Below are 27,863 nucleotides of genomic sequence, written 5' to 3' on the forward strand. Positions count from 1 at the left end.
ACTTTGCACCATATCTACATATCCTTGGGCATTAAATGTTGATTATCACCTCAAACGACCATCAGAGCCAACACCCAAAACACGTTAATGCAATTAGCTCAGTGTTTGAAATGTATGGTTTGATAGCCCCAGGCTAAAAACAGTTAGGGGGACTATACCTGAGATACAGGATGTTACAATGGGGCGAAGTGGCCCAAGCCTCCTGGATGATTTAAGATCTTATTCCTGTCGTGCTGTCGCCCTCATGGCCCATTCACACTGACTCCCTCCTCTCTAGAAGCAGCGCACCAGACCTGTGTACCCAGGCGTGTCCATAGCCTGAGGATGGATATCAGTACAGGTATCATACACTACAGCCATCTTATTTGACCTCAGTATTTCATCTGGAACATGTAAACCAAGTCCATCATTTCAGCCCATCAAACATCCTTCACTAGGATTCAGTCCATTGTTTGGTGTATAAAAAAACGTACACAAACCAACGTAATTTGCATTGTTATTTCATGTCATCGTTATACCTGGTGCTGAATGTTCCAGTCTTGCTGAGTCACTGGCATGTCACAGTACACAGTGTGATTAAGGCAGGTTTATGACATAATTACACAAATGCTACAGGCTCATGGTTTTGGATTTTAGTAGGTCCTCCATTGTGAATGGGCTCATATGCTTTTGAGATGCATTCCCACATTCCTTAGATGAACACTGCCACTTCTCACATGACATTGCCATTGTTAAGAAGTGTTCATCCTTAGGGGGCTATCAGAGACCTGACTTTCAGAAAGACAATGGTGCAGTGTGAAATATAACATTCCAGTGCTCTTAAATTTCACCATGTTACAACGATTATTTATGTTTCCTGGACAGAAATATGATTTTCAAGGAGGGGCTTAGACAACATCCATGGAAAAGGCTATCTACTTCACGATTTCGGTGGCTCAGGAACTGATGTCACAACTCCAGGCTCCTCCCCCTTTCACCTGGAGAGGGAGTGGCTTGATCTAGCTAGGCAAGGAGAAAAAAACAGGAAGAACTCATAGTCAGACAGGTGTGTGTATGCTCAGTTGTTGTGAATGTGTTTCGGAGAAGAGAATAGAGGGATTTGGGAATTTGAACAAACCTGAAAGCTTTCTGAAGACGGATATGGATATTCCGGACAGTTCCCATGGGAATATGGGGCTGTTGAGGACCTTTGATTCTACTGAGTTTGGCAACTGGGAAAAGATAGGCTCCGGCGGTTTTGGACAAGTATACAAAGTCCGGCATGTTCAGTGGAAAACATGGCTGGCTGTGAAGTGCCCTCCCTGCCCTTATGTAGATGACAAGTAAGTATGGCAGCTTCTATGTATCTGTGCTTAAATGTGTTTGCCATTAAAGACTACATTTGCATGGTTCAAAGTAGTTCTGTGTGTAATATTTTAAGTTATCTTTTGTAATTGTTAGGACTTGTGTTCTTTTTAAATTAAATTAAATTTGGCCTCGTATTCAAGACTGTTTTTACACGCTCATCTGGCTGAAAGTTTATAATTATGATCATCTGGTTTATGAAATTACTGATTCACTGCTCATGAGAGTTCCTTGAACAGGACACCTGTGAATGTGTGACAACTTCCCTTCCCCTTTACATTGGTTTGTACTGGCACAGTACAGAAGAGACAGTATTTAAACAGCTTCCAGGTGTTTAGTTTATTTGTGTGTCCCTCTTATCTTATACTGTCTACTGTAATACAGTGTGATATGGTATATTTGAAGAGGACATGTTCCCTTCAAAAACCCAAACACCTCTGTCACTGAACAAAGGACTCTTTGTTTTCGGGAAGAGCTTGTTTGAATACCTATCTAGCTAAATTAAGGAACCTGGCCTTGTCTCAAGACGACCCCAGACATTACACATGACTGTGGAATGTAGGGGCTTCTAGTCCTTAGTAACGCTGGCCTGGATTGAAGCTCGGATTGCTGGTAGGGTTTCAAAATGGGAAGTGTATGGTCATCATAGTTATGGGAAGTGATTGTTTTTTGTCATGTCAACTGTCAACCAATGGCTTCTGTTAGTTGTGTCTGCTGTTGGCGTGTCTGTGTTTGTACGTGTGTGCGTGTCCATTTGTATGATGTGTTCAGTGGACCTCTACTATATAGCCATACATGTGGAGAGGAGAGGAGAGGGTAGGAGATGAGAGTGAAACGTTATGCTAGCATGGTCCTTCCTGTCTTACAACACCCGGCTGGAAAGCTGCGTGGGTGACTGTGTTCATTACATGTATGTCAACAGTCGTAAAACATCCCTACCTCCACCTTAGCGGAAGTTTCCAGAGGCACAGGCACAATTGTACTTTGTTGTAGTTGGCCTTCCTTATATTATAGAAAATCCACAGTCGTTTAGCATTGCACACCGCTTTGAGCTTAAAGCATTGCATTGCCTTTCCCTTTTGAATACCATGTCATGTGTCTAAAGGCTAATCATGTTTCTGGGAATATACTGTTTTCAGGAGACAATGTAGAGCATTTAAACCACTGAACCATTGTTATTTGATAGATTTTACAGCCTTGGGAGCAGTAAGTGGATCTGGTTGCACTTCTGAAGCTATTTTAACTCAAGGCAATGTAGCCCACTGCATAGACCAAACCACTGGACTTTCTGATTTAGAGATTAAGTCCCAAAGAACCATCACCAGTTCACATTATGTTGTTTTTCACTATCAATTTCCTCAGATCACTCAGTCTCATATCTCTTTGATCTATTTTCCACCCCAGTGCTTTTAATGGCAAAGAAACGTCTTTAGAAGATTCTAGATGAGACAAAAAAATTCTTCAAGTCAAAGTAAAGCCTTGACATGTTCTTCCAACTGACACTTAAAATCACCTAGAGAGCTAAGTAAAGAGGGTGTCCGCCCTAAACATCTGCAGAGTACATGCATGTGCCCGACCCCTTACCCCTCTCCCCTCCTCCACACTGCTGTAACTCAAAGCCAGCCTTGTTGGACTGGGCTCTGCAGCCGTGTGTCGCAGACAATGAGAGAAGTCGCAGAACCGGTCTGGTCAGGACTCCTTCCATCAGAAAAGGGACTTTGTTTGGTTCTGAAGGGCTGTTGAGTTATTTGGATGAAGCAAGGGATTAGCTGGCCCCGGTGTGGTTCCAACTGCAACATATACGTAAACAGATTTGCCATGCCTTGGACATTAATTCAACCCTGGTCAATGACTGCACCTGTAAACATGATTCTTGGGTAGTGCGTTCATTAAAAATAGACCTTTCTCAGGACAACATTAGTCAATCGATCAAGGTTTTTGTTGTTGCTGTAAGGAATATATCAATGTTTTAAAAGTTCAGAATTTGCAGTTTCAACAGTGAAGGACAATGGAGTTAATGCGTTTTGTAGTTCAGACTTTGCAACATGGGCGTATTAACTGAATCAATGTTGTTTTAATTAAAAGTAGTGACCTTCCATTGACACTAGTCAGGTGAGTTCAGCGGTGAAATGCCGGCCTGTTTGAGGCTGTTAGGTCACCGCTCTAGAACTGATAAAGGTAACTGTGCAAAGGTTGAGCAAGAGGTCTGAGAACAAGAGGCCTGTTCATGTTACTCACTGCCCTGGATGCTTCTCAGGAATACCATTACGGCCTGTCTATGTGAAATGGAGCCTTCAGACACAGTAGTTTATAGTCATTTCTGACATAATTCGTCTCATAAATTTGTCATGGCTGTTGGAAGGTCATTAGCTGACAGTGCAGTAAAACTGAAAGCACCTGTCTTTGCTGTGTAACTGTGGGAACAGGACCAAGGGCAAGTTAAATAGTATTTGAAATGGCTTGGGTTTATCTGTACATGACCCCAGAGAGTTTTATTCAACAGAGTAGAATTCATGGAATTGATGAGACAATTTAGGCAATTAGGTTTATATGGCAGGCTAAACCGTATAGTCCTTTTATAACATTGGGAGCTATTTATCTCATTGTTCCTCGGTTAATTGGTTTTGCAACTGTCTAGCCACCTGTGCAGAAGATTACATGTTGCTGAAGAACACGAGTTGAACAATAGGCTTATATTCGAGAACCGCTAACACGTTTGGTTGTTAACAACAGGTTCTACATAACAGAGCCATAGGGTACAGCCCGTACGCCAGACGGGCTACGTCACGTCACCTAACGGCCACGTTCTTCTTCTTCCTCCAGGGAGCGCGCAGAGCTGCTGGAGGAGGCCAGGAAGATGGAAGCGGCAAAGTTCCGCTACATCCTGCCCGTGTACGGGATCTGCGGCCTGTCTCAGGGGCTGGTGATGGAATACATGGAGACGGGCTCGCTGGAGACCCTGCTGGTGGCCGAGCCCCTCCCCTGGGAGCTGCGCTTCCGCATCATCCACGAGACGGCCGTGGGGATGAACTTCCTGCACTGCATGAACCCTCCGCTCCTGCACCTGGACCTGAAGCCTGCCAACATCCTGCTGGACGCCCACTACCACGTCAAGGTGAGAGCTGGCGCTCAACGAGGGGCGGCTTCGACGGCGACGCTTCTTCCGTGTCTGTTTCTGACTCCCACTTTGCTGGTGTTGCGACACGGAAACACCGAGGGAAGGGATGGGGATCGCGGGTGTGCATGTTCGCGGGTGTGCATGTTTACATCTAGTATTGTTCTTTTGAGATGAGGAAAAAGTAGTGCCGTCAAGTAGATGAGGGAAGGACACTGTGGCAGACTATGGAGATTAACCCCATGTCATTGACTTTGGGATGAGTGCTCACAGTCGATGGACATGCTGCTACAAGCACGAGGCAGTGCTGTGTTTTTGTTGACTAATATCGAAATGAGCTGAGGGAGTTTAAACAGCGAGTGCATGCTGTTGTTTCAATAGGGATTACTTGTTACTGTTTTAGGGCTCGTCACTGGATTAACTCCAGTGGAATTATTGATGGAATTATTGCTTTAAACGTCTGTTTTTCAGTTTTGAAGTGGCATTTACTGTAATGCTTTAGGCAGAAAGGTGTCTCCCAAGTCTTCATGACCACCTCATCACCAAACTACCTCATGTTGACTTGACAGAAGGGGCGGAGATTTAGGTGGGAATGCTCATGCTTTTGCCTAATGCCTGGATGAGAACATCTTGTCTGGGCCTGTCACTGCAGGCTTCCAAAGGCCCTGCCAAAAGTGTGCGTGCGTGCATGTCTGTGTGTGTGTGTGTGTACTCGCCCACGCAGGCCTAGTGGAAAGGGCCTCTCCTTCTGTGAAAGGGAAGCGCTGACAGGCTAGGACATAGCTCCCTTATTCATGCTACACATCACACAATGAGGGCTAAGCTATCACATTAGTCATGTTTGGGAAGATGGAGAGAACATAGTTGGGTTCTTGTTCTTAAAAGATGGCTCCCATCCCTGCCCTCTCAGATCTCCGATTTTGGCCTGGCCCGGTGGAATGGGCTCTCCAGGGCGGATGACATCAGCCGTGACGGGTTCTGTGGCACCATCGCATACCTGCCCCCCGAGAGCATCATCGCGAAGGACAGGGTGTCGGACACCAAACACGACGTCTACAGGTGAACGTCCTCCCCACCTCTCTCTCTTTTGATTTTGAGCACCCCTTTTCTTTTCTTTTTTTTCCCCTCTCTGTTGCTCTATTTCCCTCTTCGCTCTCCCTTTTCTCTCCATTTTCTCGGTCTCCCTCTCATCCTTTCAACGTCTCCGTCTCTCCATCTCTGTGTACTTCATTCCTTTATCATGTCATTTCTTCCCACTGAAACATATCACTTACATGACTATGATCTGTCCAAAAGCTGACCAATGAGTTAGTGGTGTATTCTATGACACTAACCAGCCCTTCTGCCTGTTCCAGCTTCGCCATCGTCATCTGGGGAATTCTCACACAGAAGAAGCCATACCAAGGTGAGACACGTAGACAGTCGATTTGGCAATAGATTACGAGATAGATAGTTCGGTTTACAGTCAAGGTTGTCATTGAGTTCATCTCCGCTCTTATTAGATCTTCTCAAACTGTCTTGGGGCTTTGTAAATCAGTCATCGACCCCATATATTACCTGGAAATTGAACCTGAGCGTCAAGCTCTTATCAAACGTTATCTATTCCCTGGAAGATTTACCCACCCTAAGTTGAGGTCACTGCCTTTGAGGGAAAGTTAGTCAGCTTATTTGCTGTGTGTGTGCGCGCACCTGCGAGTGAGTGTGTGTGCATGCAGACGTATATGTGTTTACCTGATAGATCCAGTCGAGGCAAACAGAGCCAGACTGGCAGGTGGAGGGTGTGTTCCCAGGCATATCATGTGCCACTGTTGCCGGAGGAATTTCGCTTTTTGTCTTCGAAAAGCTACCGATCAGGGCAGGAGGGTAGGCATCGACATCTCCTCCCCGTATGCTCCCTTGTTTTCTGGAGGAAATGAAAGAGCGTGAATCACTAAACAGGCCTCGGGCACCTGTGATTAGCGCCACTACCTTGTTTGTTTTGAATCATTGACTGGCTGCTCCTACAGCCTGCTAACAATGGGGCCACTTCTCAGCCTGTAGGACGTCTGGAAAATTTTCCACAGCTGCTGTGGGAAACTTAAACACACCAACACCCTTATCTTAGCCCGCCGGAGGAAGATTATAGCCATAAAGTCCTGTCAATATTGGTAGTGGTTACTCACATGTGGAGTGGTTTGTTATGGTTTGCGCTGAATACGTGAGCCAGTATGCCATATGGTAGTTGCTAAACTCTTCTTTTACCCAACGTCTTGGGCTCAAGCCCGCCTGCAGTGTCATCCTGACTTGTCTTCTTGTTATCATTGTTCTCGTAAGCTTTATTGCACATGAACACAGGTGAACCCTAAAGCTCAGGCGGCACTGTAAAGGACACAGTGATAACAGGAAGTCTTGTCGTGGCTGTAACCACATCCTCTTGTCGTCGTCCCCCTCCAGGAGATAACAACATCTTGCAGATCATGGTGAAGGTGGTGCGAGGGGGCCGGCCCGACCTCGGGGCCGTGCCTCGGTGTAGACCCCAGGCCTGCTCCGGTTTCCTGAACCTGATGCAGCGTTGCTGGGCCAACACGCCTGACGCCCGGCCCAGCTTTCAGGGTAAGCCCGCCCTACCCATCCCCCCCCCTGTCAAAAGTGTTTCCACACATGGCAACACAGCCTCATGCAATAACAGATCTGTTTTGGCTTGGGTTAGACAACAGGTCACTCCCTTTGTTGATCGAAAGAAAGAGAACATTTTAAGTTTGGTTCAGTGAAATGAGAGACACTTGATCTGCTCCTGATGTGATCCCAATATGTTCTTCCCCGTTTAGAAATCACTTCAGAAGCAGAGGAACTTTGTTCGAAGCCCCAGGAGGAAAGCAAAACTCAGTCACATGAGCAAGAGAATAACCAGTCCAATGGGCACGTTACCAGCCAGGTAAAACCACACCACACTTCTCAGACTCGTGATCCCAGTCACTCACTTTTAGAATCTTTCAATATCCTGTTCAGCATTCCAACAATGTTAGACAAAGTACACTTGAATAACCCGGATGACCTGGATGAAATGTGTTTGTTTTTTATCAAACATTTCCGTAAAGGCCCATGTGTTGTCAATGTTTCACTGAGAATAAACAGTTTCATCAGCGCACAAGAATGTCATCCTTCAGCATTGTTCCCCTTTGTGTTCTTTAGTCACTTCCTGAGCTGTTATTATATGTGACTTGAGATGAACAGATGCATGTTTCTGGGAAATGACAGGTGTTATTGGCTTTCCAGTAGAGTGATCATCTTTGTTCTGTACTGTATTGACATGGAAGACTAGAGGTGGCATGTCTATGTATGTATCTCGTGTATTGTTTATCTACAATGCCATTTGATATTGGTTGTTTACTTTTTCAACAATCAAGTGTGACTGATAGTTAGCTATATCCTAACGAACCTCTGCATCCTGCAACAGGCCACAGATCAGAAGCCAGTCAGACCCAAGTCGGCCATGTTGCCAGAAAAAGACTACAGCCTGTCAGAGCTGTTGAGCCAGGTGGATTCTGGGATATCCCGGAGTTTTGACCGCGTGAAGGAGGACGGCTGCGCCAGTAAAGACAACACCGGCAAGAGACTGTCGGGGATCTCCTCTGTCGACTCTGCCTTCTCCTCTCAGGACTCCATCACCCTCTCCTTTGAAAAGGAAAGCACATATGGTAAGAGGGAGCTCCTAGGATTTCTTCAAATCATTCAGGGTCTGAGTTAGAGATTTGTACGGCACGGCTTCCTTCCTCAATATTTGTTGTTGTTGCCAGAAGCAAGAATGATGCGGGTCTGTAGATCCTTAAGTCGTTTTGGTTAAGTGTGTGTTTTTCCTGTCTCCTGCTCTTGCAGACTCGGCGGAGGTGCAGAGGAGGAAGCTGTGTGAGGCCATCAGGACCAAGGACATCGCCAAGCTGATGAAGATCCTCCAGCCCCAGGACGTGGACCTGCTGCTGGACGGAGGAGCCAGCCTCCTCCACCACGCCGTGGCTCTGGCCAACGAGGAAGCCGTCAAGTTCCTCCTCCTCAACAACGCCAACCCGAACCTAGCCAACGCCCGCGGCTCCAGTCCCCTCCACCTGGCCACCGAGAAGCACCTGAAGGCCCTGGTGGAGCTGCTCCTGGGCCGACGGGGCACCAACGTCAACGCCAAGGACGAAGACCAGTACACGGCGCTGCACTGCTCGGCCCAGAACGGAGACGAGGCCATCACGCGCCTCCTGCTCGACCGCGGCGCCGCCATCAACGAGACGGACGCCCAGGGCCGCACGCCGGCCCACGTGGCCTGCCACCACGGCCAGGAGAACGTGGTGAGGGTGCTGCTCAGCCGCGGGGCCGACGTGCGTGTCAAGGGCCGGGATCATTGGACGGCCCTCCACCTGGCGGCCTGGCAGGGTCACCTGGGCATCGTCAAGTTGCTGGTCAAGCAGGCGAGAGCCGATCTGGACGGGCAGACGACGGACGGGCGGACGCCGCTGCATCTGGCGTCCCAGAGGGGGCAGTACAGGGTGGCGCGGATCCTGATCGAGCTGGGCGCCGATGTCCACGTGACCTCCTCGGGGCTCAACACGCCCCTGCACGTGGCCGCGGAAACGGGCCACACGAGCACGTCACGCCTCCTGGTCAAGCACGGGGCGGACATCCAGGCCCGCAATGCCCAGGGTCTCACTGCCCTCCACCTCGCCGCCCAGCACGGCCACCTGCCCACTGTCAAGATGCTGATCGAGGAACAGGCAGACGCCGACTGCACCAACCAGGCACTACGTACACCCTGCCACCTGGCAGCAGAGGGCGGGCACTGTGAGGTCGTCAAGGAGCTCCTTCTCCATTGTCCGGAAGGTGCCAGCCTCACGGACGAGCAGGGTCTCACCCCCTTACACCTGGCCGTGAAGGGAGGCTACACGGACATCATCACCATGCTGCTAGCACAGGGGGTGGAGCTTCGACAGGACTGCCAAGACTCCATTTCCCAGAGTGCAGGGCAGCCAGTGGAGGACGGCCCCAAGCCCCAGGTAGCCAACCATTTCCAGAGGAAAGTTGTGATCCTCAAACTGACAGAGCAGGACCGTCCTGGAGTCCAAGAGTCCGCTGACTCTCTGTGTAACTCGGCTCCCTGCTGAGGGGACAGCTGATCATCGGACTTGAGGTCACTCTGGATTGTACAGACCTGTCTTTAAAACCTGACTTTAAAATCTCCCATTCGAACCCCATGGATGACATGGGGAATGTAGAGTGGAGAGAATGAAGAGAACTGTTTTTGTACATATTTTTTTTTTATTGTTTTATTATTCAGACGGGTGTCATCACTGGCGGATGGTATAATTCTTTGGTGCTGTGGACTTAAAAGCCACTGTTATCTGTAGAATTGTCACAGAAGGAGAACTTGTATGTAAATATGTCTACACTGTATATGGAAACGTGGCTTAAGCCTTAAAATAGACCACATAGACCGATCTTTCAGGTTTCAGTTAGATTCCATGTCATGTATTTTCCTGTTCAACTTTGCATAAGCTGAGGGCAGTATGCCCACTTCTTTATAAATAGGATCATGTTGATGACCTGTTGACCTGTTGATAATCATTTCTATTTTCCTATTCCATAACATTTTGTAGCAGATTTGTAAAAATGTCCATAAGTTATATTCTCAAATAAAATAAACTATGCCAGTACTTTTAAAATGGTTTGTAGTGTGTGCACATGTGCTTGCGTCCAGAAATGACTACCTCTTTAAATGCCAGGTGAAATGGGCATGTCTACATCTGCAGCCCTGTGATTATTCTTATCTCAGGTGCCGCTGCCCGACACAAGTGAGCACGCTTGATTTGGCAAGCACCATGGGAACTGGCCTCAGGGGGGATCGCAGGGAGCAGGAGGGTGGGTGAGCGGGAGGGGGGCCTGACTTCTAGGCTGTTGGCTAATACCATAGACCACTTAAACTTTTCATCGCTCGCTAAAACAACATGCCAACCCTGACGCCCAGAGGGATGGGCTTTTGAAACCCTAGTCCCCAGCCCTCCAAGCTGAACGCCGCTAAGGTTTGTAATTGCTGTGTTTTTACAGATCATGTTTGCGGAGACCCACAGAATTGACTGGTTGTGGAGCGTGTAATCTGAAGTCTTTGTGTGTGTGCTCAGAGAGGACTATTTTAGCTGTTGCCAGGTGATCCTGTAAACCTGTAGCGGTGTAAAATATAAAGTTCTGCTGTTGGCCAACTTCCCTTACCTCTTCTGTGAAGAGACAGTCTGGCTAGATTTAGCCTGTTTATGGAGTAACATAGTACTAGTTCTGTTTGTTGTGGAATCTTTTGTTGAATAGTTAACAGTTGATGGTCAGTCGATGGTCTACATTGGCAACGATTTATAGTTTGTACTTAGAGTTAACAGACTGGTCTTTTTATACTTTGCACATGCCACTTTTTTGTTGTTGAAAATACCATACTCTGAAAGACCATGATAACCTTTTGAGTTGATCACTGTTCAGCACTTCTGACCACAGTCCGTCCAAACAGCTAGAGGTCACAAAGTTGGCCCAAGCTGTCCATCTCATAGTCAAACTCCATCCCAGACTCCTCTGCTGCCACTGAGGCGTCCTGAGCCTCCGTCGAGGTGTGGGCGTCCAGTAGCCGCTGCACACAGGCCTCCAAGTCCTCGTAGTCCAAAGAGTGGTCCATGGTGTAGTGAGAAGGAGCCTCATCTGCAAAGGAGTCTTGTCAGTGGCATTTACAAATATCTACCGACCACAACATTAGGCTATCAAAATGTTTAGTTACATGGGTATATGTGTTTTGAAGTCACAGGCTATATCAAATTTAAATACCTGAAACCTGGGTGGGAATTGACCCCAGCTCCTGAAAAGGAATCGGAGAAGCCTGTTGGGGCACAGGCTCACATTGAAAGATCTTCATGGCCTCCTCTAGTGAGGTGGCCTTGGGGAGGCAGCTGTCCCTTGCTCCCTGCAGGTGTGTCTCACTGACCTGGGTCAGAATGGTTGGTCCTGCCACAGGACCCGGGCTCTGGAGTAAAGGCCCTACAGCCTTCTGCCAAGCTGCCAAACAGGTGCTGTCACCAGCCTGAGGGAGGAAGCTGGGTTGTGGGTGAGGCCCTGTGGTGACTCCCGACCACATCCTGACATTCATAAACCTGTGCTTGTAGGAGCAGGGGCGCTCAGCTTGGTTGGCCACGTTGCAGGCCTCAGGCCACCAGTGTGTAGGGTGCGGGTCAGGGTGCAGTTTGTGATGGGGGAGCCAGTAAGGAACACTACTGCGGTACTGGCTGACACACAACCTCTTGGGGACAGACTGGATGAGGTCTCCCATGTAAGGATTGTGCACCTGGTGGGCGCTCTGGAGCCACTGCCCCTGGGTCTGATGCCACATGACTGGACCCTGCATTTCTGTAGTATCTATTTACCATAAAACAATAGAATTATTGCAAATACTGTGCCAATATATAGCAGTGCATGTTGAATTCATGGCAACCATCCGTTGGTCTCACCTTGGGAAAAGGTTTCTGCCACAGTTAATGCCAGAAGTTGGTTTTGAATGATTTGGAACTGCATTTCTTCGTCTTCCGCAAGATTGTAGTTTGTATGTTGCGTTTTTATGGGTTAAATTAAAATATGGCGATTGATTGATGGCGAGTAAAAGTGTTTTGCTATGATATCTGTACATTCTGTTTGATACGGTTTCTGTGGCAACTGTGTTCCATTGGGGGGGTCATCCCAATGGCTCTCTGGGTAAAAGCATGTCCCACTTAGGCCAAGGTCTTAAAGCAGGGGGCTTCTAATCCAGTTCAGCCCATTTCCTGGGATTTCACCTCTCTATCACCCTGCTTTACTATCTCTCTCTTCAAAGTCAATCAATAAAAAAATCAAGCATCCAATGTTCCATCGCTGTCAAGAAAGTCATCACGTTTTATGACAAACAAATTCAAAAGAATACATAAGAATGCGACAGGGTTTTATTAGTTTTTTTTCAAATTTCTGAACAATCCGTTTTCCTTTGCTCCTTTAGCAACCACACACTTGTTAAAAAGTTGCTGATGACTCAATGCAAAAAAAAAGGACCTGATACATCTACAACTTTTATAGGAATCACTAATCACAAAAGAAACATACAAAACCATTCCTCAGACTAGTATTGAAACCATTAAAATCCCATGTGTTTTATTATCATACTTTGTACCCATCAAATTATATCTTTGTGTGGCATCGGACATGTGTGGTTTCATCCTTCATCAAATACAAATATTGTATCTGATTGGCAACATTATGACTAGATGAGCAAGTTATTGTTTGCACTGTCTGGCTAGACACCTGTTGAGTGTGGCCTTCCTGCCTAGGAATATGTTTCAAAGGTTGTATAGACTTCCTTTCTAGGAGACACTGTTACACAGTCAGCTTGCATGGGTGCCTTTCAAGGTGGGCGGTAGCAGAAATGACTCAACACTAATTTCCTGGTCCATCCATGAAAATGACGCAAATGTCCTATCATTTTTGTTATCACCTACTCACAACTTCAGTCAATCATGAGATATGTAGCTTGTGTACTGAGCGATTGTCTTAATACACCCAGTGCCCTTCAAACTGTAGTTATGTAGTGGACTGTCTAAAAACAGTAGCTTAACAGTGACATTGTTTATCATAGACTCTGGCTAAGTGATCAGACCATAGGGATCACAACAGCACAAAAAGCTGAGGGCTGTTTTTCACTCTGTTTTCAACCTCGCAAAACCTGTCTAACTAGATGTAAGCTGGTGCCTCTGAAGATGGTGTGCAAGCTGCAACTTGTGGAGATCACCTCAGGGTGATGTGGGTGCACTGAGGGATTCTTAGATTTATAGTTGGATTAGAAAAGGGCTAAAAGCACTGTGCTGAATATATAGTTTGGAAAGTTACTCGAAAACAAAGGGGTCAGTGTGTTCATATTGGGTGTTCTCTATCAGGAATGATGAAAGGTGAGGCAGCCCCATCAAGAACAAATCTAAACAATTATGTGTAATGCAAGTTAACATGTATTATTTTCTGCATAAATAAACTTTATTGTTGTTATTGTTGACTTCAGTCTCTCTCCAAACCAAGTTCTTATTTCAATCAAGCCATCTTTTTTTTCTGAAAATATACTGAATAGAAAGTTGTACTGTCACGCCACCTCCTGGAATGCACTGCTCTAAAAATATATTTCAGTCTTGGCCGACACTTAATAGCTGTAAACAAACCGGTGTTTTTCATTTCCACTTGAAATATACAGTTTTAAAGGTTTCTTTAATATCTCTTTTTAAATGTATCTTGAATGCAACTTACATACTTCATTCCATTTGTATAACTTTATTAAACATTTACTGCACATCTATCTTCTGACCAGGAGGTGGCCATGTTAGTCCTTCTCAATTGTGCAGTCAGTAATGTGTTGTATGTCCAGAAGCAGAATTTCTACAGTTTGAAAAAAGACTAGTGGCATGATGAGGCGTCCATTAATGATGCTTGTGTAGATATATTGGTCAAACATGAATATAAAGATCCTAATATCTGTTTACTTTCACTATAACTGCATTGTGTTCAAATTGGGAAAGACAAAAGTGAAGGCTTTGGAAAGAAATCTAAATCTGAGTTCAGTCTTTGCAGACAAGACAGTCTCATTGGAAAATATATTTTAATCAAGGAGAATGATTCAAACAATTGCTGCGCCAAAAAGGAGGTGCGGCAGATTGCATGACGCTGGCAGGAGATGAAAGAGGAGAACAGCATGGTAGGCCTGAATGTCACATTTGAACTCTGACGAGTGCACCCCAATGTTAATTCAGTGCTGCAGATTTCTAATTTAAACTGGGAATTTATATATTGAGCTTTTCTAACGTGTTTGAATGACTGGTTGAAAACTTATTGGGGACCTTCAGCTGGAAATGTAAACCATCTTGTTGTAAATGTACTCTTCATGGGATATCATATGGTAGCTTAAAGACCACTAATACTCCAGCTAGAGGGCCAATTTTAAATAGGCCCATAACCTTGCTGGGGCAAAGGTTGTAAATATTGTCATTTCTACGGACAAGACCAATCGTTTAATTAATGAATGAGACCAATTTATGTCATACATTTCAGCATTGCATCTGAAACTATTTGTCTTCAGTAGGTCAATAGTAGTCGATATTAGATGAGAGAATATGTTAAAATTGTGTGTTGTTACATTTTATTATTTAATTCCAGCTGTACAGTTGTAGGTTATTTAAACCACGTTTAAATATAATACATTTTGTGTCATAAAACATGAACAAATATTTCATTTTTTATGTCACTTCCATACTTCATGTTCATGTTGAGATAGATTATGTAGCCTATAATTTGTTCCGGGCTGACAACAATTTTACTTTGGAAATAGTCACGTCCCCAAAGGAATTCCCCGGGTTTGGCTTCATGCGAATGAAAAATGAAAGAGGTGTTGTCAATACTGAAAATCTATTGCAATTCAACTTCAACTGGATAAGGAACAAACCACTCTCTTATCTATAAATAACATTTTCCTTTAAGTTATCTTTCTCTAATAAAATGATCAAAATGTCTTTGTTTCCTATGAATCAGCCAGAACTGTTCCTCTGTTTTGATAGTACCGTTAAGAAGGAAACTACCGTGTTTGTCTGTAAAGGGGCCATAATGTAACAATATTTCAAGATGGGTAATTACAGTATCTTTTTGGATAAAATATTGTTTTATAATTGTATGTAGACAATCATAATCTAACAAAAATGTGTTTACATTATAGCAATGTGAAAACCCGTCCCATGTTTTATTTGTCAATATTTTATTACACCCACTTTTAAACCAGTGGTTTATTCCGAAAAGGGGGGGGGGTGGAATTTCCCCGTGTACCAAAACTAATGTAGCTAACTGATGCTAGCGTGCCAGAGAGCGGAGTCTGACTCCATCAGAATCTACTTTGTGGGCGCCGTAGGACCCGAGGAGGCGCAAGGGAACTAGCAGAACACCCGATCAATTTATCTGAAGTCGATCCGCTGACGAAGCTTACAAGGTAACTAGACGAAGAATACCTTATTAAATTGCCCTCGCTTGTCATTAACAATTTTGTGGTGTATTCTTGGCTTTGGCTTGATGGAGACACTGTAGGCTACGTTAGCAAGCTAACGGTCACGAATAATCTTGTCCAGCTAGCCAGGTAGACTAGCAAAAGCAGCTAGCCTAGCACTAACAGCAGTAAGTGGCACCTGGTAAGTCAGTGAGATAGCTAAATGCTAGTTACTTGCTTACCTTTACTTGATTAACTTATATTTTCATTAAATATCATATAGATATGTTGTGAGCATAATTTTCAGTTCCTGGCAGTAGTTTGAAACAGCTATCCCTCTGCAAGGGTCAGAGGATGACATTTAGTTAGACTTTTGCCTCTTATCACGACGGAATGGTCAGTGGTCGGGACTGTTGCGTAGACTTGTGACCTTCTTGCCTGTCTTAGTTTCCTACACATCTACTTCCTTCCACAGGTCTGTGAACATGTACATTTTAGAAATGTTCTGTATTCGACCATTGTACTGCACTTGGTGAGCGAATGTTGTCATTATTGCATTTCCAGCTTGTCCTCAACAAGTCACAACACCAGGGGTCTGAAATTAGATTTTGCTGATGTTGTTTCAAACTCTTGTACACGTTCAGTATATAGGCTACTGCTTAATTAAATCAAATGAACTTTCGTGTTCTGAGAAAGACACTGAAATTATTCTTCTCATATTGTAATGAAATGACACGCTTGGTTGTTACATTCCAGAGTAGTGAATTTATGTAAGCTAGGGTAAGCTAATTTGTCATGTGTAAACATGGGTCACTAGACACACTACTGTTTTGTCTCTAAAGACCACTGCTGTTTTTTAGAAGCCAGTCTCTTACAGCCTTTTGATGCTAGGAGAACAAGGCAGTGTCTCCTAGCAGCTTGTCATGTGTGTCAATACAAAGTTCCCCTTTCTTAAGAGAGAACCGATGAAGCTTTATAGATTTACATGTTATCTTTTGCCAGTCGTTCACATTATCTTCTGAAGTCAGCTAGGCTACAGGCTATTATGCAAGTGTTTTGGGGGTAGACATGAAAGGCAGATAGTGCTGCATTCAACAGGCCATAGTCTAGCTCAGAGCTCACAGATGTCTAGCTACCTTTTAAGTTGTGAGCCAAGAAAAATGCAAGAACACATTTGTCTTGCTGTCGACAAGCCAAGCTGTTTTGTTTGAAATACATTGTCTGGGTAATACATTGTCTGGGTAGTGACAATCTTGCCTAAATAGTTTGGAGGTTGTGCAAGGTCTCTCAAATCCTGCTCTGTGTGTGTGTGTGTTCCTCCCGCGGGCAGCATGGACGAAGAGGAACAGTTTGTGAACATCGACCTGAATGACGACAACATCTGCAGTGTCTGCAAACTGGAGACGGAGACGGGGACCTTATCCTTCTGCCACGTCTGCTTCGAGCTCAGCATTGAAGGTGAGAGAACGAGAAGGGTCCCTACAGCCTGTTTACCCAGTGGATCTGAAAAGCAAACAGTGTCCCTCATGTGCAGTCAGTGTGCAATGCATGTGACTGCTCACGTTTCAACGCAACCTGATGACTGTCGGCAAAACGGCGTCTCTCATAAGGACCTTGTTTGTGCACCTCACTGTGGAACCTCTCCCTCATGATTGTTCCGTGGTTTTTTGGCACCCGATATCGACCAAAGGCAACAAGAACAAAGATGGGCTTGCTTGAGGATGCCGGCGATCTTTGTGCCAGTTTTGTTTCGGTTATTTTGAATATGCTTTGCAGTGTCTCATAGCATTTAGAATGAAGTCTAATGTCGAACCTCTGGCATGTATATCAGCACCTTTCTGTTGCTTGATAAAAAATTAAAGGCCGTGGCTAGGTATCACCACACCTGTAGGCCTCAATCCCTGATCGTATCACTCTCCAGGGACCTTTACATTACACGCTAAGGTGCACACTGCAGGTTGACAGCAGGGTAGTCCAACTCATCTTTGAGCCGGGCGAATTCAAAGTGACTGTGACGACACGTTCATCTCCACATCCGAAGCCTCACATCCACCAGTTAGCCCGGGCCTGTTTCTTCACCAGTAGCTTTTTTTGTGGCTAATCAGGCTTACGTTTTTGATGTCATCATCAGGGTCAGTATGTGGACTTGTCTCTCACCAGTTTGAACAATGGGCCCAGAGGGGGCACAGGCACGTCAGTCCACTCAGCACCAGCAAGCACCTCTCACTACAGCGGAACACTGCCGAGTCTCCTTCCCCTCATATGCCTCTCCAACATTAGAGCTGTGGGTCTGAAGGGGCTATTTTTGCTGTTCTTAATTAATGAGCAGGCCTACTAGAATGAGAGCGGTGTCTCCCAGGAGACTAGATATGCCTGGCCTTCTCCTGGCGCTTAGTCCCAGACCCACGGCACGAGGGCCCTCCTTTGTTGGGAAGGGAACTGTGTTTATCTTCCCTCCATAAAAGCAGTGGGCTAGCTAGCTAGCTAGCGGAGCAGTAACTGATAGCAGAGCGAAACGTTCTCCAAGAAGCATGACATCATATTGACAGGAGGGCAGTTTTATATGCTGCTAGGATTTAAGGCACGGATGGACGTGAGATATTGAATATGGGAACTAACCGAGGGGGAGAGAACACATCCCATTTGTTCCAGAGCTAAGTCGGTTTATTTTCTGTGGGAATTCATGTGAGTTCTTCCCAGAATGAGCTTCATTGTGAGTCGCCGTGAGCATCATGTGCTGATATCACAGTCTGCCTCCTCGTGTTACCATTGTGGCCCACTGTGCCTCTTTCAGTAGAAAAGTCTAGAATAGATATTGTTGCAGAGGTTCTGATAGAGCCTGTGCAGCCACAAAGTGCTGGTTATGTAACAGGCTGCCTTGGGTGGCAGGCCCATAATAATAGTGTTTGTTGGAAGGAGCCTAGGGTCTGATGGGCTACAGTCTGATAGCAGGCTAGTGTGACCCAGCCCTGCTTACAGGCATCCCTAGCCAGGCTACGTGCCCAGAGATGATCTACTGCCAACGGCTCATCATCATTAGCTTGACTTAATCGGGGGAGAACGGAGGAGAACAAAAGATTGCTCTATGTCCATGGGGCGCCGTGCGAAGAGATGCCCTCTTTCTCCATCTTTCTTTCTCTGTCCTATTCTGTAGCCACATTTCCACTGCAGGAACTCTTCCACCTGGAACCCAATGTGTTTCACCCCAGGAACCAGGGTCTAAATTGAGTTCCGAGGTGCTAAAAGCTGGAACCAATGGGGTCCCTCGTCCAGGGGTAGTAGAATGCAGGAACGTTCAGTGTGGGGCTTGCAGCACTGAGCATTTCTAATATGTACTCGCAGCTGCATACAAGGATTTCAACCAAGATTGATTTGATTCTGCGCTCGCAAACACATCAATACAGAGAACAGAAGAACATGTGATAGATGTCCGGTTTTTGTCTCGCAGGTGAATTAGCACCACTAAATATTCATCCGTGCTGCTCTGAATATTCAACATGAGCCATCAAACAGTACTCCTATTACACTGCACCACTAGCTCAACATGAGCTACTCGGAGGCTACAGATAGGGCTTTTCTCAGTATGAGAGCAAGAATACCACGCAGCATTGTAGCTAAAAGCAGGCCTGCAGGCATCTTTGGGCTTTCATCTTGCTGCCCTCCTCACACCCTCCTCAGCCCACAGCAACTTCACCGTCGAGGTTCTGGTCTGTTTCCACATATCTGGCTGATACACTGTACTGTGACAGCTGGAGCCAGAAAATGTACGCCAAGACACTAACAAGATCTCTTGCTCTCTCCACCAGCCAAATACTTTTTCCCATGCTCATGAGTCCAGTGATAGCATATCACTAAAGATAGAAGCTGGTGTTGGCGGATAGCACATACTGTTTTGTGGGGCCATTAATTTACTGACTGGCCACCAAACACCAGAGGGCTGACAAGCGGATTCCACTGGTAGCATTGTTAATGGCCTTGTTGCTTACAATGGGGAGAGAGTGCAGACCTCCATGTTTTCAGGAAGTGCCACCTCTCTATTATGTCTCAAAGAGGTTGTTTACAACTCCCAAAGAGTGCTCTGTAGGAGGTGTTGAACCTTTTGGGTGTGCACATTCTGTGGGTTCTAACCGTCAGTAGCTGTGACAGTAATTGTACTATTTTTAAACAAGTGTCCTCTGCGGCACTGTGTATTTGTTTGGGTACCAATTCATTGTTCTCTTTTACTCCCATTTGCTTCCTTCGCCAGCTTTGGTGCTTCACAGACATTGGTCTCTGTAGTGTTTGGTGTTCCACTGTTGGGAAACACGTGCTTTTTTACTGTAGTTCGGTAGAGTCCCCGGCAAACTCCCGCTGAGCTTTCTCTTCTTGTGAAGAAAATCCTGTGATTGGCCGGTTGAAAAGGCCCCTCGGCTTCATCCCCGACAGCGGTTCTGCTCCGGCAGCCCTAATCTTCGGTGAAGAGAGCCCTGTACAGGTTGTTCACTCCTAACACCTGAGAGAATCCCCACGACGACCTGAGGGCCCTTTCCTCCAGCTGCTCCTGTCATCCCGATGGGGGCTGACGTTGACGACCTCTCTTGACCCCCTTCTTCAAAGCAGACGTCTGCAGAGCAGCAGCCATCATCTCTCCGGCAACATTCCTTCATCCCTTGACGTAACCACAAATGGAATTTGGGCTGAAGCCCCGTGAGGTTACCAGCCTGGACTGTGAGTTTCGGAGAGTGTAAAGGCAGGGAATGTTCCAGCTAGGAGAGGGCCGTGCTCCCACTCAATGGCGGAGCTACGGGCCACAGTAGAGCTGGCTGTTTGGGGGTCATTGTGCTCCGTAAAAAGCCTGCTTATTGTGGTTGAACTCCTCACCTCGAGGTTGATTATGTTGTGTTGTGGCCGTGGTATTTTGTGCCTAATGTAGTCGTATAGAACTGGCAGAGTAATGTGCTGACTCTGCTATAGCCTAAGGTCCAAAGCCCTCCTGGCGATCCATCCACAGGCCTTATGCTGTGGCCATGAAACAGAGGAATAGCATGCTCTTACTGCAAAATCGTACTTTTCATGAACTAGGTTATGGGAGATGTTGTTGTTTTTTTAATTGCGTTTTGGGATTTACTCTCTGCGATGTTCTATCGTTCGTTTGCACGTTAAGAGGGGAAAGCTTTCCACGTCAACCATATTGTGAAACGTTCCATTCCAACCACGTTTCCGTTTGTAGCTGTTCAACCCTGCCTGGTTGGAAAAAGGTCTCACTCCAGCAGCGGTTGAGGACAGCCTGAGAGATCTGTGTCTGCTGTTCACGTGAGCTCGGCTTGAGAGAGCTGTGTCTGCTGTTCACGTGAGCCCTGCGTGGCGTCCAGGTTTAGCTCTGCAGCTGTTGACAGTCTTCCTGTTTAGACTGTGCCACTGCCAAGTGGCTCTATTAGGACACGATGGCCCACTGACCCCTGTCCTATTTCTCCTTACAAACCCCTCGCCCACCTACTGACGGTGAAGTGTGTCAAGGATTGGGTGCCCTTGCTCAGTACACACAAACACGCTCAAAGACAAGATTGCTGCCAGCAGGTTTAATCGAGCTGGAATTAAACTATTTTGGAATATTACTCGGAAGGAAACCAGGGAACTTGGGTGTTTTTTTTGTTTCTAGAGAATTACATTTTTGTAACATATTTATATAGGCTGGTTAGTGACTTGCACAGTCTATACACTGGTATGGAGTGGAGAAGGTATCGGTCTTTTGAGACCACACACACACACACTATCATGTCTAATTAGATGAGAGGCCTCAGGACTCTCTATCTTCACAGCAGCGAAACGACAGCTAAGGCATAGATTACATATGATAAGATTATGGTTTCCATGGCAGCGACTAGAGAACCACTAGCCCTCCTTGCTTGTAGAGAGGGAGAGCAGATATTTGTCCAGATCCTGGACTGTTCTCTAAATAGAGACAAGGATTAGATCAAATGAAGGAACATATTCTCTTCCTAGCCCCAGGGATCCACTTTCCTTTCAGGAGTTACTCAATTTGACACAGATCACTCCAACGCAAGCCGTTCCCTGTATATTGGCTTTTGGTTATGCTAGTCTGCAGTCGCTACTGACCTAACGTTCCAGTTGTGAGGCCAAGAAGTTGTCCCAAGGCTCCAGGATGTTTCATTCAAGGTCCGGTACTGTCACTCGGAACGCAGCGGGCTTCACCCGTATTCATGCTATGTTGCTCGCCAGGTCCACGCTGTTTACGTTCAAGACTGGAGAAGGTGTTGACTCACCTCGGCTTGAATGGTCTGTGTGTGTCTGTGTCACAGACAGAAAGAGACTCATGTTAGTGGCTAAGCTGCTTAGCTCCAGTGCTCAGCCTGACTCCCTGCCTGGCCAGTGGAGCGCTGCCCTGGTCGTGGCCTCCTCTTTTCAACACGGGGCCAGTGCTTTGTGGCAGAGCAGTGTCTGAGCCTGATCGGCTTATTGCTCTTGGCTGGGGCTTACGGAGGTAAAGGGTGAGCGAGGCAAGTTTGGGAAGTGTTCAATAGCCGTGGACGACGACACCGGTCGGTTCCTGACCTTAAAATATACGAAGAAGTATTTGTGTCTGTGGCCAGAGTAAGAATGCACACGTGCACTAAGAATTGATGCCCCTCATACCAGAAGTATGGCCTACTTCCAGTTTATCTAAAGAGGCAAATGGGCTTTCTCCAGCCATAAGCCTATAGACCTTCTGTGGGGTTTTGCTCTTTCACCTCCACTGTTAGTCACTGTTGCAAGAACAGGGAAGTATTGTGACAAGTTAAGGCAGGTTGTATCTCTATGGTAAATAGATTGTGTTACTTCTGTAAGTAGTGGGGGGGAGGAAAAGTACAAGCTAGTCAGCTGCTTTAAATGTGTCTCTGGGGTCGATGGCGCAACAAGGTTTTTTTCCTGTTCGCTTTTCTGTGCTTTGTGTGAGAGGAAGCCAGGTTATTCTATGCGTGGGTGTTTGTGTTTTATTCAGTGAGGAGACTGTGTGCGTGTGTGTGTGGGGGGGGGCTCTGGGTGGTCTGAAGGTCCTGGCCTTTACTGCCTCTTTGTCTGGGCTACCGTTTAGACAAGTGAGCCCTTCTTGCTGTTGGCCTCCCCTGTGGGAGGAAATGGTTTATCGGTCAGGTGTTTCGTCGTGGTGTCTCTGGCTTTCCTCGCACCTCGCCTCTCCTTCCAGTAATGTTTAAGTTGAACCCTGCTAACCGAGCTCATCAAGCGCCTCCGTCTCGACGAATGGTGGTGATGACTAATCCCCTGGCTTCATGTTCCAACACGTTAGTCTGCCTCGCAGAAATGCGAGGCCTCGAGAAGACTCCTATCAAACAAAGCCTGCACAAAGAGCACAGTCTCTTCCCTTTCTCCCTCTACATCTTGTGCACACATACACATTCGCTCCTCATCGATCTGCCATCCTGTACCCTTCCATCTCTACTATTTGCCGGCCTCTCTCCTCACCAAGGTTGTTTTGACTTGGAGTGGGGAAACTTCTCAGTTTCCTTTGTGTAATAAACATGAGAGAAAGAATGTCTCCTGTCAGGAAGTCCGTTTCCTCAAAACTATTTGAAATAATATCTAGAAAAGGTTAACCCAAGCATCATAATCGGATCTGGCCTGTATATTATTCTCAGGTATCCAGAACGCCCAGTAAAATGGAGCACATGCCATTTTCGTAGAGTAAATATGCAGCGATTTACAAAGCCATTGCTCAGGGAAAAAAAATGGTCTTTAAAGCTGCAGAGACCGGATGGAACCTGTTTGGAAGTTGTGAGGGAGCCAACAGTGGACTGGGCCCCAGCAGATAGCTATCTCTATTTAAGATGGGGTCAGGCTGCAATCCCTGCCTTCTCCATGCTGGACAATGCAAGATAATCCATAGCACACTTAAGCCGCTTTCACCCGAATATCCACATATTTTAATCTGACCGTTTTTTTGGCTGCTTTTTATATTGGATTATTTCAAAATGAATTGTTCAAGCGTTTTGAGTCAGGGCTGTGCCGTGATTCGTGTTATATCTCCATAGACCAGCGTCTTGGACACACTTATCAGACTGAGAAATGGAAAGTCCTAATTGAAAACCTCCTGCTCTGTCCCCGTAGGTGTGTCGGCCTCCACCCTTCTCCACTCCAAGTCCCTGCGGGGTCACAGGGACTGCTTCGAGAAGTACCACCTCATCGCCAACCAGAAGCTGTCGCGCTCCAAGGTCTCCCGCAGCGCCTACGAGGGCATGAAGCTGGCCCTGAGCCAGAAGATCGGCCGCATCGTGCAGTACGCCCAGAACAAAGACTCCTCCTCCTCCGACGGGCCGGGCCGTCGGGGGGGCAAGCTGCTGTGCTACAGCCAGCAGGGGGACTGCAAGCTGCTGCCCCAGTCAGACGCCCAGGTCCCCCGCTACGCCCCGCGTTGGAACCAGAGCACGGCTACGGGGCTGCCCGACTATGCCGCAGGCATGCTGGAGTGCCACACCGCTGAGGAGCTGGGCCTGGGCCTCTTGGAGGACTCGCAGGGCTGCCTGTGGGGAGGCACGGGCAGACAGGGCCTGCAGCACCACTCCCCGCCTCCGGGGGGCGACCAGACGCGGCGCAGACACCAGGGCCACGGCAGAGACCAGCGTGAGTGTCCAGACCCCCCCCCCCCCCCCCCCCCCCCCCCCCCCCCCCCCCCCCCCCCCCCGTTCACCGTCACCCTCTTCACTCACACAAAAGAAAGGCAACATCTTCAGACGGCATCAGTATGGTGTGGCTCCCTCCGCGGAGAGTGACTGAGTAGGAGGAGGCACATTAGAGAGAGAGGATATGAGAAGAGGGCAGATGGCGGAGACGGGTGGAATGCATCACACGCTCGTTATCCTGCCCTCTCCATCGAATCTGCTCTCTGCGGTGCGCGGGCCAGAGATTCCCATCACCCTGGTTTCCTCCTCAGCGATGTGGCAGGCAGACAATAATGGTGACGCAGGAGCCATGCTTTCCTGGCATTCTCGGGTGTTCGTGCCTAACCTCTCTCCCTCTCCTCACCTCCCTCCACACCGCCACCCTCCTTCCAGAGAGAAGCCGTCTCTTTCTTTCCTACCTCAAAAGATGCCCTTGATTCTCCCCGCTCCGTCACTAAACCAAGGTTGTGTTGAACACATCATCAGGGAGCGAGGGGGGTTCTTTCTCAAGGACGCTGGCCTTTCATACTCGGTGAATTCCATTCCTTTGACAAAAGAGAACCAGTGTGACTAACCAGCCCTTAAACTGGCAATGCATAGTTTGTTGCTATGCGACAAGTGCATGAAGTTGTGGTCGGAGACTGTAGTTTGGAAATGAGTTGCTAAAGCATGGGGAGGTTGCCATGCCTGTGTTTTTATAATGTATTCTGTTTTATATTGCAGTGGTTAAAATGAGTATGGATGAGCTCCACCAGCTGAATGGCCAACTACTACTGCAGATTCAAAGTAAGTTTACAGTCATTTTTTAAGTGAACAGATGGGTCGGAGTTATGGCTTTGCGTCAGTTATATTGAGAGGATCGCTTCAGTATACTGGATTTACTGGCCTTTTTGTTTTAACTGCCCTTGTTTATTCAAAACGGATTCAAATGATATGCAGACTGCCGTCTGCAGCTTCGTCCTTGGGAGAGATGGTTTGTTGTTGTTGTCGGAGATTAGCTGTTGTGTCTGTGTGAAGTCATTGCTCTTTGCCCTCTCTCTTCACTTTGTTTATGGATTTCCTGTGTTTGTTTATTGTCCCTGTTTGTCATGTTCTCTGAGTGACAGTTTTCTCTGACCTCCGTGTGTGTGTGTGTGTGTGTGTGTGTGTGTGTGTGTGTGTGTGTGTGTGTGTGTGTGTGTGTGTGTGTGTGTGTGTGTGTGTGTGTGTGTGTGTGTGTGTGTGTGTGTGTGTGTGTGATCTCGACTTACCTCTGTTTTGTCCTGCCCTCCTCAGAAGTGTTTGAGGAGCTGACCGGGGCAGTGCAGGAGAAGGACTCTCTGGCGTCGGAGCTGCACGTTCGTCACATCGCCATCGAGCAGCTCTTCAAGAACTGTGCCAAGCTGCCCTGGCTGCAGATCAGCAGGGCAGGGGTCAAAGCCAGCAGCAGCGCCCCTGTGGAGTGACTTTGTCAAAGGGAGCTCCTGGATGGTCTCCTCCCTGCCACCCTGGGCTGTGTGGCTACAGCAGCCTGACTCATGCCCTCTGAACCCTGAACAGCTTTCACAACATGGTGTGTGTGGTGAGTGATGGAGGACAGGGGAATGGACATGCTTTCCCTTCGTCTGGGGACCTCTGGTTTCTGCAGTACTTAAAGAAAGGGTTTGCGAAAGGCAATAAACGGACTTTGGTATCCACCAGTTTCACAATGGAGAACTGAATGTGAACTCCTAGTGTCGGTGGATCTGTTTCCTATGCAGATAAGATACAAACATGGTAAGGTCTCTGCTGCATTAAAATGTACTTTAGCTAGTCACGTTTTTCCGTATTTTTGTTATTTATCCTTATATACATTTATTTAATTGGAAACTCACCAGTGTTTATTTTTTTATATTTTTTTTTAAATTTTAATCATTGTGGATCAAGCTATTGTGATTGGCCTAGCATCTTCATTATACCTATTGAGCCTTTGGTCGAATGGTTTTGTTGTTGCTGTGGTAACTGTTGCAAAATAAAGAGCAATCTATTACTTTTTAAAATCAGTGCAGTGGAATCATCTGAGTTCCCATGGAAGGCAGTAATATTACCCTGTTATTTTTGCATTTTGCAGTAAAAAAGATTCATTGATAAGTGAAATGCTGCAGACACACTTCTGTTTGTCTTAAGTCCTTGATTTCTAACGGCTAGGTATCTAATGATGGTCATTGGTTAAGCTGTCAAGCACAAGACAGCCTGATACTTGAACAGAGGAATATGAAATAGGTGCTGAAAAAGTAGAGATGTGATTGAATGCACTGGGGGTCTGTCCCAGAACCAAAGCCTTCATTTGCTGCAAAGCAAAGTATATTTCAGTATTTATTTCACTAGTGGCCTAAGAGCATAGGCCTCAATAGACTCACTATAGCCTACTTGTTTCTTAGCGAAAATGCAATAGAAAGCACTGATACCAAATTAGCTTTGATATGGCAAAACATATAATTCACATTCTATTAAATTGCCCTTATTGTTAAAACCTGCGACACTTTCAAATGTATTTTGGTTTTGTAAGTGATCTGTGTTAGCAATTATGCAGTTACCTTATTTTGTATATTAGTGTGAATGTGTTTTTTTCTCCCTTCTGTAATCTATTTACGACTATGGCTTTATCTTTTCTCCTCTGTAACCATGGATCCAAAGCAATATTGTGAGGAGAGAAAGGTTACAGATGTTCCCTAAAGGTCTGGGATTTAGAACAAGGGTTGAATAATGGAGATTGTCTGGAGTATTTTAGTTACGGTTTTCACAGGTTTGATCACTTAGTGTGTGATACTCTGATTGTGTTTTTGGTTGTTTGAACATTTGTCCTCTGCTGTTGGTTTTGACCACGGGGCTGGAACCTCAAACTTGCTGGCCGCCATCATTATCTCAACAAGTGTGTGTATATTTGAAAGGTGTGACATTATTTTAACTGGATTGAATTACTTTGTGTCTTTCTCTCTCTTTATAAGAGATGAAATAAATCCAACCCTCTTTGGGTTTATCGAAACGTTTTTAACTCCACTTAAACGGTCTGGTTTATTTTGATTTGTAAATGTATGTCCTGTGTGCATGAGTGTTGTGTCTTTTTGGTAAAGGTAATCAAATTTATTGTTATTTATTTTTTATTTGAATTTTGACTGAGGCTTGTAGATTTGACAACACTGAAAAGATGTGGGGACAAGTGCATAGTGCTTCTCTGCTCTGGGTAAGAGATCATCAGTTACCATTAACATGAATCTGGGATTTGTGCATTTCTGTTTAAGTTGACATGACTCATGGTTTACTGCTGTGGTAGATACATAAGACTGCTCCCGTGCTGTGTGACTTACATTATATTCATGTATGTTTGTGGAGTTTAATGCCTGTGTAAATTGTCTGAACAATGGTTTGTATTTTTTCAAAAATATTTCAATAAAATAAAAACTATTTTTTCTCATTATGTCTCATGTTGTTTTCTCCAAACTGGTTTGGTAGTCGGCTTTATCCCACAGCTTTGTGGTACAGGATCAAGCAAACAGTGCAAGCTGGTCATATCCAGTTCTTCATATGCTAAATATGAAAAGTATAAAAAGGTGAACTTATATAGTATAAAAAGGTTTTACATGGGGAGGTATATTTTGTGAAAAGCCTGGGGCATTTAACCTTTCTGCCGGGAATTAAGATGGCTAATGTGAGGATGCCAACTAGCAGAAGCATATATAGACATGTTTTTGTACTATTGCATCAGTTTGAC

General features: G+C 46.1%; 3 protein-coding genes across 3 annotated transcripts; 2 read left to right on the plus strand and 1 right to left on the minus strand.

The window, feature by feature from the left end:
* The first annotated feature begins 1,017 nt into the window (after positions 1 to 1,017).
* On the plus strand, positions 1,018 to 10,131 carry ripk4 (receptor-interacting serine-threonine kinase 4). The gene is made up of 8 exons (XM_047020578.1): positions 1,018 to 1,322; positions 4,168 to 4,459; positions 5,370 to 5,518; positions 5,815 to 5,864; positions 6,893 to 7,051; positions 7,267 to 7,373; positions 7,896 to 8,136; positions 8,315 to 10,131. Exons 1-8 carry the CDS (start codon positions 1,054 to 1,056, stop codon positions 9,580 to 9,582), a joined length of 2,535 nt encoding a protein of 844 aa, XP_046876534.1. The 5' UTR covers positions 1,018 to 1,053; the 3' UTR covers positions 9,583 to 10,131.
* Positions 10,132 to 10,970: 839 nt separating this feature from the next.
* On the minus strand, positions 10,971 to 11,968 carry LOC124468282. Its single transcript, XM_047020942.1, has 2 exons — positions 11,279 to 11,968; positions 10,971 to 11,155 (listed from the first exon to the last, which is right to left on the minus strand). The coding sequence occupies exons 1-2, from the start codon at positions 11,850 to 11,852 to the stop codon at positions 10,971 to 10,973; spliced, it is 759 nt and encodes a 252-aa protein (XP_046876898.1). The 5' UTR covers positions 11,853 to 11,968.
* Positions 11,969 to 15,323: 3,355 nt separating this feature from the next.
* On the plus strand, positions 15,324 to 27,566 carry c5h21orf91 (chromosome 5 C21orf91 homolog). Its single transcript, XM_047020739.1, has 5 exons — positions 15,324 to 15,485; positions 16,810 to 16,937; positions 23,583 to 24,095; positions 24,857 to 24,919; positions 25,409 to 27,566. Exons 2-5 carry the CDS (start codon positions 16,811 to 16,813, stop codon positions 25,576 to 25,578), a joined length of 873 nt encoding a protein of 290 aa, XP_046876695.1. The 5' UTR covers positions 15,324 to 15,485; position 16,810; the 3' UTR covers positions 25,579 to 27,566.
* The last annotated feature ends 297 nt before the right edge of the window (positions 27,567 to 27,863 follow it).

This window comes from Hypomesus transpacificus, chromosome 5 (assembly GCF_021917145.1).
Source record: "Hypomesus transpacificus isolate Combined female chromosome 5, fHypTra1, whole genome shotgun sequence".
In the NCBI taxonomy this organism is placed as follows: Eukaryota; Metazoa; Chordata; class Actinopteri; order Osmeriformes; family Osmeridae; genus Hypomesus; species Hypomesus transpacificus.